Here is a 12,584-nt window from a genome sequence, read left to right as displayed (position 1 = left end):
TATCTCCGTGTACCAACCCTGTGCTTGCTTGCTTTTCTTTTCTTTTTTTTTTTTTAATTAATTTATTTAAAAGGCAGAGTTACAGAGGCAGAGAGAGAGAGAGAGAGAAGTCTTCCATCTGCTGGTTCACTCCCCAGATGGCTGCAATGGCCGGAGCTGGGCTGATCCGAAGCCAGGAGCCAGGAGCTTCTTTCTGGTCTCCCACGTCAGTACAAGGGCCCAAGGAGTTGGGTCATCTTCTACTGTTTTCCCAGGCCATAGCAGAGAGCTGGATTGGAAGTGGGGCAGCTGGGACTCAAACCGGTTGCACATATGGGATGCTGGCACTCAGGCAGTGGCTTTACTTGCTACACCACAGCACTGGCCCTAACCCTGTGCTTTTTAAAGAACACACTTTGAGAAATAGAATCTGGTTGTTTGCACATAACTACTGTGCTGAAGTCATTAAAAATACCTTGTTTCTTAGGCTAAGTTTCACTCCCCTCTTAGTGTTACATATGAGATTAATTAGCAAATCCTTTCTTCTTGTGTAATACAAAAGTAAGCTTCAGCCCCTGCGACTACAGGACTTGAGTGCTCATGGAATTCCTGAGTTTTCCTGTAGCTGTCAGCCATATATGCTTGTAGAATAACTCATATACCTGATTGATTTGCATGTAGCCTCTGGTGAATTTTCTGGTGGTTGGAGACTGGTTTAGATGGACTTCTGCCTGAAATCAAGAAGGGGAATAAGCAATTGATTGCAAATTGAGAAGTTTTTCTCTGAGGTTCCCAGCTCCTCTTTTCCTTCCTCCCTTTTTGAAAAAGTTACCTCGTTCTGTATTCTTTCTTTATCCTCTTTTGCTTCCTTTTCAATCAAAATTTTGTGTCTGAGAGAATAAAAAGGCACTAATAATAAGATCTTACGTCTCTATAGGAGTATATAACATGTAGTGTTTATGCTTTGGATATTTCAAAATTCAAAAGCCATAAAGGACTATAATCTAAAAATTCAGGAGACACAAGGATGCAAACATTTAGGAGCTGCAGAAGGTTATAGATGGGGCTGGCGCTGTGGCGCATCAGGTTAAAGCCTCAGCCTGCAGCGCCAATATCCCATCCTCTTCCTATCCAGCTCTCTGCTATGGCCTGGATCCGTGTGGGAGACCTGGAAGAAGCTCCTGACTCTTGGCTTCAGATCAGCTCAGCTCGAGCCATTGTGGTCATTTGGGGAGTGAACAAGTGGAATGGAAGACTCCCCTCCCCTCCCCTCCTCTCCCCTCCCCTCCCCTCCCCTCTCTCTGACTCTCCTTCCCTCTGTGTGTAACTCTGACTTTCAAATAAATAATTATTTAAAAAAAAAAAGGTTATAGGTAAAAAGCATTTCTTTTTCCCACCTCAGGCTTCCCTCTACAGTTTGTACTAGTTTCTTTCTTTCTTTTGGACAGGCAGAGTTAGACAGTGAGAGAGAGAGAGAGAGAGAGAGAGAGAGAGAGAGAGAGACAGACAGAGAGAAAGGTCTTCCTTCTGTTGGTTCACTCCCTGAAATGGTCACTACCGCTGGATGCTACGCCAATCCGAAGCCAGGAGCCAGGTGCTTCCTCCTGGTCTCCCATGTGGGTGCAGGGCCCAAGCACTTGGGCCATCCTGCACTGCACTCCCGGGCCATAGCAGAGAGCTGGACTGGAAGAGGAGCAACCGGGACAGAACCGGCGCCCCGACCAGGACTAGAACCCAGTGGGCCAGCACCACAGGCGGAGGATTAGCCAAGTATAGCCAAGTGAGCCGCGGCACTGGCCTATACTAGTTTCTTACACAGCTTTCCAGAACCATTTGATGCTTAATTATATTTTAAGCCTCATATCCCCAGGACTGGAGCATTCTAGGATGTAAGCTCTTACTTGGTTGAAACAGAAGAGAGGACTCTTGGTGGCATTTTAGGTGGCTGTGATGGGATCAGTGGTCTCCCCACATTCCTTGCTTAAATTAGAACTTCCGGAGGCATCAGTTCCTTTGTTTCTATTGCTTAACTGAAGGCACTTATGCTGAGCAGAAAATTGCCAGCATCTAGAAACAGGGGCAGACCACACGGTTTCTAGCATTCATAAGTCTCACCAGTTTCTTCCCTTTGGGTTCCAGATAAACAGTCTGCGCGTGGCTGACCCTGTGGAGGCTGTGCCACAGCTCCAGGATGGCAGCATCTTTGTTAAGATCATTGACAGTCTGTGAGTATGCACCACATCCCTCTCTAGCCTCAGGCAAAGCTGATGGTTGCTGTGAGGGCCCATGTTTGCTCCCTGTCCTTGGAGATGGCAAAGGCAGGATTGGGATGTCAGAGGCCTGGGTGGGGTCCGGGCAACCGAGTGTTAGACCTCATTTGCCAGTCACTGGTACTCTGTATGGAAGAAATTTCAGTCTCGGCCCGCCCTAAAGCTTCCGCCTTGGCACAGAAGAGCCTGCAAGCCTCTGTGCTCCCCCAGGGTTCCAGCAACCCACACTGGGCTCCCCTCCTCTGTCTCAACAGGAGTCTTCAGTAAGCCTCTTTTTTTGACTTGCCCCTACCCTATCCTATCACAGGCTCTGTTTTTGCAACTCCTGGGGCCATGAGAAAGAGAAAGCTCTTACACTTGAGGGAAATAGGAAGCCCCTGAAAAATTGCAGCCCTGGCTTGTTAGCACACTGTAGATCTGCCCTTTTCTAGGCCTTTATAATGTCTCTAGGCTTTTTACCTGCCCCATTAACTTGCTTTGTGAGGTAGATTAACATTTGATAAGCTTATTGTTGTCCTGTAATCAGGAGTCTAGTTGGGCCTCTATTTTGTATCTGTGTCTTTAGCACAGGTTTCCTTAGAACATCAAAGTTACTTGAGAAACCAATGGAGTGGAGCCTCTTCCTGAAGTCCTACCTCTTGGGTACAAAGCCAAGATCAGTCACGCTGTACATGAAGTTACCTTACTGATTTCATATCAACTTTCAGGCATATGGAGGCCAAAGCTGACCGCCTCTCATTTTTTTGTCCTATAGACAAAACTAATTCTTATTTCTTTTTATTTTATTTGAAAGGCAGAGAGAGAGAGGGGGAAAGAGTAAGAGAGATCTTCCATTGCTAGTTCATTCCCCAAATGCTGCAACAGCTGCGACTGGGCCAGGCTGAAGCCAGGAGCCCAGAGCTCAATCTCAGTCTCCCATCTTGGTGGCAGGGACCCAACGATTTGGGCCACTGTCTGCTGCCTCCCACGTATGCTTGTGTGTTATCAGGAAGCAGAATGGGGAGTGGAGTGGGGACTCAGACAAAGGCATTCCAGTATGGGACGCAGGCAGCCCACGTGGCTTGTAATCGCTGAGCCAAATGCCCACCCTGAGAAGCCTGCCATAAAATAAGGAATTAGGGGGACCAGAATGGAGACCCCCCCTCCCCCTTTTGAAAGGAGATCACGGGGCTAGCACTGTGGCGTAGCAGGTGAAGATGCCGCCTGCAGTGCTGGCATCCCATATGGGTACCAGTTTGAGTCCTGGCTGCTCCACTTCTTCTTCTTTTTTTTTTTATTATTATTTTTATTTTTGACAGGCAGAGTGGACAGTGAGAGAGAGAGAGAGAAAGGTCTTCCTTTGCCGTTGGTTCACCCTCCAATGGCCGCCGCGGCCGGCGCATTGCACTGATCTGAAGCCAGGAGCCAGGTGCTTTTCCTGGTCTCCCTTGGGGTGCAGGGCCCAAGCACTTGGGCCATCCTCCACTGTACTCCCGGGCCATAGCAGAGAGCTGGCCTGGAAGAGGGGCAACCAGGACAGAATCCGGCGCCCCGACTGGGACTAGAACCCGGTGTGCTGGCACCACAAGGCGGAGGATTAGCCTATTGAGCCACAGTGCCAGCGCTGCTCCACTTCTGATCTAGCTCTCTGCTATGGCCTGGGAAAGCAGTAGAAGATGGCCCCAAATCCTTGGGCACCTGCACCCACGTGGGAGACCTGGAAGAAGCTCCTGGCTCTTGGCTTCAGATCAGCTCAGCTCCAGCCATTGCAGCCAGTTGGGGAGTAAACCAGCAGATACCTATCTCTCTCTCTCTCTCTCTCTCTCTCTCTCTGCCTGCCTTTATCTCTGTAACTCTGACTTTCAAATAAATAAATAAATCTTAAAAAAAAAAAAGAAAGAAATCACAGTAGCCTGTGAGTCCCAGGCCAAGATACACTGAGGATGTTTATGTACCGTACATGGCAGCTGAAACTGGTGTCAGGGATTCGTGTCTTTGTGAAGCAGTTTGGCCACTCATGCATTGGCAACAGCTCCTCAGCAGAGAAAGCAGGTAGAACTGAACTGACGAAGGGCAGGCTGTGCTGGATCCCTCTGTGCACCTAGCTTAAATCAGAGGACAGGGTGTTGATTAGATTTTAATTAATGTGTGTTGAGTGTGCAGATGAGTGATTGAAGATGTCATTGATATTCTTCATCAGCAAAGTCTGATGGGGCTGTGTAGCCCAGGACAGGTGGGTTTGCTAGAGTGGTATTTCGGGATTTTAAAAAATTTTGTATGGTATGACTGGCTTAGTGCCTCTGAAAGAATTCACAGTTCCTATTTTGGTCCTGACACTACCATTGTCTCTCCCAGTTATCCAGGCAGGACATTTCAGCTTCAGAGTGAATTCCTGTCTGTCCTTGGCACTATTTCTGATTGGTCACCATTCTCTCCATTTGTCCTTTTTTTTTTTTTTTTTTGATTTTTTTGATTTTTTTGACAGGCAGAGTGGACAGTGAGAGAGAGAGAGACAGAGAGAAAGGTCTTCCTTTGCTGTTGGTTCACCCTCCAATGGCCGCCGCGGCCAGTGCGCTGCGGCCGGCGCATCGCGCTGATCTGATGGCAGGAGCCGGGAGCCAGGTGCTTTTCCTGGTCTCCCATGGGGTGCAGGGCCCAAGCACCTGGGCCATCCTCCACTGCACTCCCTGGCCACAGCAGAGAGCTGGCCTGGAAGAGGGGCAACCGGGACAGAATCCGGCGCCCCAACCGGGACTAGAACCCGGTGTGCCGGCGCCGCTAGGCGGAGGATTAGCCTAGTGAGCCGCGGCGCCGGCTCCATTTGTCCTTTAGAGGATTTCTCACTGCCCTCATCTGCCTCATGCCCAGGCCCTCATGGTTTCATTCTTCTCTAATCTCTGCTTATTCTAGTCCATTACTGTACGTGTGATCTCAAGGACCTTTCTCAGATCCTGTTTTCATGGTGGCACTTCAGTGACTCTTTATTGCTGGAAGATTGGACTCTAAAATCTTCAGTCTAGTGTTGAATCTCTGTCATCAGGAGCTCATTGCAGTGTCCCCAGTGTGTCTATCCCACTACCACGATACTTGCCTAACTTGTTTCTCTGTTCCCCATGGTTTCCTATAAACTAATAATTAGATCTTAGCTTGATTAGCCTAAGGTTCTTTTATTTTTCGTTTGATTTTTGCAAGAATACCTCATAGTGGGATCGTGTACCACCCATAAATTGGTATTTCGCAACTCCTATCAGAAGTCATTATTTTTTTGGGGCTGGCGCTGTGGCATACTAGGCTAATCCTCCGCCTGTGGCACCAGCATCCCATGGGGCTCCATTTCTAGTCCCGGTTGCTCCTCTTCCAGTCCAGCTCTCTGCTGTGGCCTGGGAGTGCAGTGGAGGGTGGCCCAGGTGCTTGGGCCTTGCACCCGCATGGGAGACCAGGAGGAAGCACCTGGTTCCTGGCTTTGGATCAGCGCGGCTATGGCCGTTGTGGCCATTTGGGGAGTGAACCAACGGAGGGAAGACCTTTCTTTCTGTCTCTCTCTCTCACTGTGACTCTGCCTGTCAAATAAATAAATACAATCTTTAAAAAAGAAAAAAGTCATTATTTTTAACCCTACAGCAGTGATAGATCTAGACACCCAACATCAATGACTGAGAAACCATTAGGCTGGCAATACTCAACCCACTGTTCAACATCACTAGGAAAGGCCACCAAGAATAGTATGCCTTGTGTTGGATGGTAGGAGGCAGCATGCATTTTTTTTTTTACTTCAGATTAGCTTAGTTTGCTTTTGAGAAGATAAATTTTCTGTGCTTGATGACAAGAACAGTAGTTGTGTCCAACAGTAATGATGTGTATTACAGATTTATAACCTAGTGAGAAATCTTCATAATGAGAGTCAAAAATCCAAGATGCCTATTTCTAAATCATCATCTTCTAGGGTGCTACCTGAGCCTTAGACTGGGGGGAGAGCAAGAGAGAGGGAGGGAGAGAGAGTTGGAGGTAGGGGGTTCACTGATATCCCAGGTTAAGCCGAACCCCTGACTCAGGCCTAGGACAATGTAGACCGACTTCCTTGGGAGGCAGACATTGTTGGTGAAGGTGTCCTGGCTGTTGCAGTCCTGATACTGCTGCTGGAGCTCACCCAGATCCGAAGCCAGCAGACAGTGGAGGATGGTGGCATTGGTGAGCAGATAGAAGCTCTGACAGTTGAACAGTCCCAGTCCTGTGGATACTTGGCCTTCTCTGTGGGAAATTTTGTTGGCATCAATTGCTCTGACAAGTTTCCATCTCTACTCTTCTGTGTGTTAATAGCAAAAAGGCTGTCCCTTCTCTTTGGTAGCTGTGAGGCTTGAGTAGCAAAGGTTAGTGGAGGCATTTTCTAGAAAATCTAAAGCCTTGGCATTTGTCTTACTGATACTGACCTCTGTTCTTCCCAGTAAAAACCGTCCCTCAGCCGTGAGGCCATATGGAAAGCACCCTTGCCTGCTGTACTGCAGGCTTTCGGCTAGCACAGAGTGGGCACTGGGAATGATGCAGCCTTATCCCTGAGCGCTGGAGCAGTGCCTGGGAAGGATGCTGCAGGCGTGACCAGCAGTGGTTCTGCACAGCTTCCTGCTGGATGAGACTTGAACCCCGTCTCCAAGGGGGGGTGCATTTCTCCAGGTCTGGTTATTTTCCAACATATGTTCTACACATCTTTACTTACATTAGGGGTTAGTGGGGGAAAGAGGTTTTGTAGTCAGATAGGTCTAGGAAATCATGTATATTATAGTCTCTCTGTTTACTTTTTCTTTTCTTTTTCTTTTTTTTTTTTTTTTTTTAAAGGCAGAGAGAGACCAAGAGCTCCCAAATGCTGGTTCAATGCCTGAAACAGTCAAGGCCAGGTCAGGCTGAAGCCAAGGTGCTGGAGACTCAGGCTGGGTCTCCCACATGAGCAGAAGGGACCCAGCTTTGAACCATCACTTTACTTCCTCCTGGGGTATACATCAGCTTGAACTGGGAACAGAGTTGGGATTCAAACCCAGGCACTCAGATATGGGATACAGGCATCCCAAGTGGAGTCTTAGCTGCTGAGACAAACACCCACCCCATAGTCTCTTCTTTAGAAAGTGTTCGTTTTTGTTTTTAAGATTTATTTGTTTATTTGAAAGTCAGAGTTACACACAGATAGGAGAGGCAAAGAGAGAGAGAGAGAGAGAGGTCTTCCATCTGCTGGTTCACTCTCCAACTGGCTGTAACGGCTGGAGCTGTGCCCATCTGAAGGCAGGAGCCAGGAGCTTCTTCCAGGTCTCCCATGCAGGTACAGGGGCCCAAGGAATTGGGACACCTTCTACTGCTTTCCCAGGCCATAGCAGCTAGCTAGATAGGAAGTGGAGCAGCCGGGACTTGAATTGGTGCCCGTATGGGATGCCAGCACTGCAGGCAGTAGCTTTACCCACTACACCATAGCACCGGCCCCTGAAAGTGTTCAGTTTGGTTTAATCTGGCATTTTTCAGTTAACATGAGAATACTCTGTATTTTTAATTAATGAAATACACTTAGGTAAATACTACTCTACATTGAAGTAAGGAGTCACCAGCTACCCAGAATGTCTCTCATTGGGAATTCACTAAGAAGCCTGTGTAGTCACTTGGGAGATGAGGGGAGGTACACTCATTGTCTTGGCTTGGATGCTGCTTGTGTTTTGCAAGATGTCTCTGGCACTGGAAGATTCTAGGGCCTGCGTGTGCTCCCCTCCAGAGGTTGGCTGGAATCTGAGGGTTCTGGTTCTGAGGAGCCCTTGGGTGCTTTCATCATCACTCCAGCTGTAGCCTAGATACAGAAGTCAGCTTGAGCTTGAAAGTGTAACTTCACCTATTCTTCAACATGCAGTGGTGTGGTATTTACCTCTGAAAGTGAATTTGAAGTTGGAGCGGCCAGGGTCAGGTCCCTGCTGGATGAGAGCTCCCCCTGCTGCCTCTCACCCCTCACTGCTGTCTTCTCACTTTGCTTGTCCTTCTACTTAAACAAGTAAGTGCATGCAAGAGCCACTAATCAAGAATGGCTGAGAGCCCTTGGCACCGTCTCTGGGAGGTATTCACTTAGCGTTCAGCCAGGTGTAGGGACTTTGCCCTGTCACTTCAGAGTCTTGTTTCCTCCTGTTCTTTCAGGTCTGGGGCCTGTTTGTCCCTTCCCATGGGCTTCTTTTACTCTCACTCTAACCGTGTTTTCTAGGCTTCCTGACTTTTTAGAGTTGAGCTATTACAAATTAATCTAGCTTCCCATTGGTCTGTGCTGCCTCCAGCACTTAGCCCCCTTTCTCACAGAGCGTTTTTATATTTGCAGAGAGGATGGCACAGTGCCATCTCATTCAGGACCCCAATCCTCATGCCCCCACTTCTCACCCACAGTCTCTGTCTGCGTAAATGGTGTGCTGGTGTCTTCTTGCTGCCTTTAGGTTCTCCTCGGCTTCTCTCCTAGACCCCGCGAGGACGAGGCTCTACAGGGAGGGGAAGTAATGTGTGAGGAGTAGCAAAACTTGCTAAGTACTCTAGTTCTAATCCTTGCTCTTTTTCTAGCCACAGCACTGACGAGGGGCAGCAGATCCTGCAGCAGCCGGTGCCAGAGAGATTGGCCTTTGTGTGCAGTTTCCTGCAGAGTAAGCACCTCTCAGTTATCTGTCCAGTTTGTGTGCATCTGGAGGAGAAAAGTCTCAAGGCTCCCTACTCGTTAGTCCAGAGACAAATAGAGCTGACTCAGCTTCCCGGGGTCTTGTGATGCTTCCATCCTTCAGTCCCAGAGCCCATCTCAGAGAGCCACGGGGGTCGCTTTCTGAGACTCAAACTACCTTGAGTTCCTATTACCCCACTTCAGGGAAACAGGAAAGAGAAGGAGCCATGTTACACTCTTTCCCTTGCAAGAAAAACCCATTTTCCCCCAGAGAACTCTGAATCAGCTGTCTAGGAGATAGGTGTGAGGACAGGGTCAGATTTAAATTGAGATCCTGGCTCTTCTCTCTGCCCTGTGACCTTTCTGGACATAGGCTTCCTATCTGCACTTCAGGTTGATAGCTTAAATAAGAACACAGTTCCTTAGCTCCCCTCCCCTTGTCCGGCCTTGGACCACAGAATCTCACCTTTGACGTGGAAGCTGTCTGCCATCTCCACCTCAGGAGGGTCGCAGGAATGGTGAGAACAGATCTGGATGGAGTAAGCTGTTAGTGACTGAGCCCAGTCCCCCTCGGGCACAAGAGTCAAGTTTCTCCAGCCGTCTGCAGACGTAGTGGCAAGAGTGGTCTGGAATCTCTGGGTTCCTTCTCTGTGTGATAAGTGGGAGTTGGTGAGTGGGTGGGTAAGTGCAGAGTCATGACCCAAGCTGCTATGAGCACCACCCCTGTAGCCCTGTAGCCCTGGAACTGATCCGGACTAGAATCGACTTCAGATGGAAAAGTGTGAGGCAGGACAGGAGGGAGAACAGGGAGCTGTACACCTCATAGCGTGGGATGTTGCTTCTCAGAATCAGGTGTTCTAAGGCTCTCAGGTACAATTTCCAGGAAGTTCACCCCAATTTCTTTATTGTTGTCATTGCAGAAAACCGAAAACACCCTTCTTCTGTGGAATGTCTGGTGTCTGTGCAGAAGATAATGGAGGGATCAGAGCTGGAACTAGCCAAGGTACACGAGGGCTGCCAAACTGGGGAAGGCGGCTGGTACCTGAGGAGCTGCAAGGCTATCTCTTAACCCTAGGGAAGGTGCTTTATTCCTGGGGCTCTTGGAGGTCGGACGTCAGACCAGGTAGCACCTGTCAGAAGCAGAGGTTCATTTGGCCCAAGGATTCTAGGGGCCCATCATCCTCTGACAGGTTTCCTAGATCATCACTGTGGGCCTCAGTGGAGACCTGGCAGGAATCAGGTCTCGCTTGCTGTTGTCAAATGTTTCGGTTCAGTCTGCTTCATTCCCTCTGCACCTGCTGGGTGCAGGCCCATGGAGGGTGCCTTAAGTTTTGTACCTAGGCTTCCATGAGCCCAGAAGTTTAACTGTGTGGGAATCCTGGCGCCTGGCTTCTTGACAGTGTGTGTTGAGTCCTCACTGTGAAGCAACAGTGTTTCTGCAGCTGATAAGGATGGTGGCCAGAGGCTGCAGGCTTCTAGGAGCTTTAGAAGAGTCTCCAGAATGGCCCGGTGTCTCTGGGACAGCCAGAGGGGGAGTACTAAAAACTGAGAGAGCCTCACTCAGCAACTGCCTCCTCTTTGGCTTCTAGATGACCATGCTGCTCTTATATCACTCCACCATGAGCTCCAGAAGTCTCAGGGACTGGGAACAGCTCGAATATAAAATTCAGGTGAGCTCTTATGCGTCTGTCCACCCGTCGGGCCCAGCCTCTGCTCCACACAGAGCATGTGCTGTTCTTCTTAAAGAGATGGTGATAGTGGTCATGCTATTCATTATAGAAAGTCTGGGGGGAAAAGTCTGAAAAGCAGAAAGAAGGAATAATAATCCTGTTTGCAGAGATAGCTGCAACCTGTTCACAGGGTGTGTGCTTCCAAGTCCTTCACTGGGGATACTTACATTTAAGTGCGCTGTGTACACTAGTAGAAATCACTCTTCTCTTTATATATGTATTGCTGTATGTGTGCCTATATGGTCTCTAAACAAAACTGCTACTCCATTTATTGCCTCCTCCTCTCTGGTGGGGTCTTCTGGAAGAGGCCAGCCTAGTTGTCTATGAGAGATTTCTGACTGGATTGTCTTCCTTGCCTGTTCACTGCTCTTGTGGTCAGAGTTTGGCATGCTGATGCATCTCTAAGGGAGGATGGGAGGGGAGGTGGGGTGAACATGTCTCTCATCCAGTGTTGGCTGGGCTGGGGGCTTTGGGCTTTGCTGGGAAGAGTGGGATCCAGGAGGCTCCTGGGATTCCAGAGAACCTGGGATTGGCCCTGGCAGGCTGGGGCTCCAGGCGGCCATCTCTTCAGAGGCCTCTCTACCACTGAAGTGATGCTCCTTTCCTCTCTCTGTGGCCCAGGCTGAATTAGCTGTCATTCTTAAATTTATGCTGGACCATGAGGATGGGCTAAACCTTGATGAGGACCTAGAGAACTTCCTGCAGAAAGGTGAGTGGGGACACACTCCTGAGCATCTCATCTCTGGGCTGGGGACTGCTGGGCTCCTGAGTTGAGAAGTGTGGTGCAGGTTGTTTCTGTCCTCCACACAGGGCACAGAGTTGGGGCCTGGGAAGTGTGGGTGGTAGAAGGGGTTGGTCTAGGCCACGCTGCCACCTTCCCAGTCCCTGTGGGGCTTCCCCTTGCTGCCAGCCCCAGGGAAGCTGAGAGTTGATTATTCGCTGTGGTGTCTGCCCGTAGGTGGCCCTTGGTCACACACAACACATACCCCACACGTGCCTTTTGCTACTGTATTTGTTTTTAAAGATTTATTTGAAAGGCAGAATGCCAGAGAGAAGGAGAGAGACAGAGAGAGAAAGAAAGGTATCTTCCATCCTTTGGTTCACTCCCCAAATACTTGTAGTAGCCAGGGCTGCGCCAGGCCAAAGCCAGCAGCCTGGAATTACTTCTGGGTATCCCACACAGGTGGCAGGGGCCCAAGTACTTGGGCCGTTTTCTGCTGCTTTTCCCAGGTGCATTAGCAGGGCGCTGGATTAGAAGTGGAGCAGTAGAGACTTTAATGGGTGCCCTGATATGGGATGCCTGTGTCAGAGGCAGCATCTTAAACCACTGCACCACAACACTGGCCCTGTTTTTTCTTTTCACTTATTATTTATTTTATTTTTTTTTTAAAGATTACTTATTTATTTATAGACAGGGAGAGACAAGGAGAGAAACATCTTCCTTCTGCTGGTTCCCTCCCCAGATGGCCGCAATGGCCAGCGCCAAAGTAGGCTAAAGCCAGGGGCCAGGAGCTTCATCCAGGTCTCCTACATGCGTGGCAGGGCCCTAAACTCTTGGGTCATCTTCTGCTTCCTTTCCCAGACTATTAGCAGGGAGCTGAATCACAAGTGGAGCACCGGGCTGGTGCTGTGGCACAGTAGGTTAAAGCCCCAGTCTGCAGTGCCAGCATCCATATGGGCACTGGTTCGAGTCCCATTTGTCCACTTTCAATTCAGCTCTCTGCTATGGCCTGGGAAAACAGTGGAGGATGGCCCAACTCCTTGGGCCTCTGTACCACATGGGAGACCCAGAAAAAGCTGGGTTCCTGACTTTGGATTGGCGCAGCTCAGACTGTTGCAGCCATCTGGGGAGAGAACCAGCAGATGGAAGATCTCTCTCTCTCTTGCTCCCTCTCTTGCTCGCTCTCTCTGCCTCTGCCTCTCTGTAACTCTACCTTTCAGGTAAATAAAAAAAAAAAAAAAAAAAAAAAA

General features: G+C 49.2%; 1 protein-coding gene across 11 annotated transcripts in view; it reads left to right on the top strand.

Moving 5' to 3' along the window:
* NUMA1 (nuclear mitotic apparatus protein 1) overlaps nucleotides 1-12,584 on the top strand; it is an 86,757-nt gene that overhangs the window by 57,357 nt on the left and 16,816 nt on the right. For 10 of the 11 annotated variants that reach the window (XM_070074676.1, XM_070074681.1, XM_051822730.2 and 7 more), the window contains exons 3-7: nucleotides 2,119-2,204; nucleotides 8,793-8,872; nucleotides 9,804-9,886; nucleotides 10,473-10,553; nucleotides 11,235-11,322. In XM_070074676.1, the coding sequence (XP_069930777.1) occupies nucleotides 2,119-2,204; nucleotides 8,793-8,872; nucleotides 9,804-9,886; nucleotides 10,473-10,553; nucleotides 11,235-11,322 (418 nt within the window). The remainder of the gene's footprint in view (nucleotides 1-2,118; nucleotides 2,205-8,792; nucleotides 8,873-9,803; nucleotides 9,887-10,472; nucleotides 10,554-11,234; nucleotides 11,323-12,584) is intronic. The other variant, XM_070074692.1, reaches the window with a different exon arrangement.

The sequence above is a fragment of the Oryctolagus cuniculus genome, chromosome 1 (assembly GCF_964237555.1).
Source record: "Oryctolagus cuniculus chromosome 1, mOryCun1.1, whole genome shotgun sequence".
Classification (NCBI taxonomy): Eukaryota; Metazoa; Chordata; class Mammalia; order Lagomorpha; family Leporidae; genus Oryctolagus; species Oryctolagus cuniculus.
Note: the sequence above shows the minus strand (reverse complement) of the source record. Positions and strands in the feature narration are given on the sequence as shown.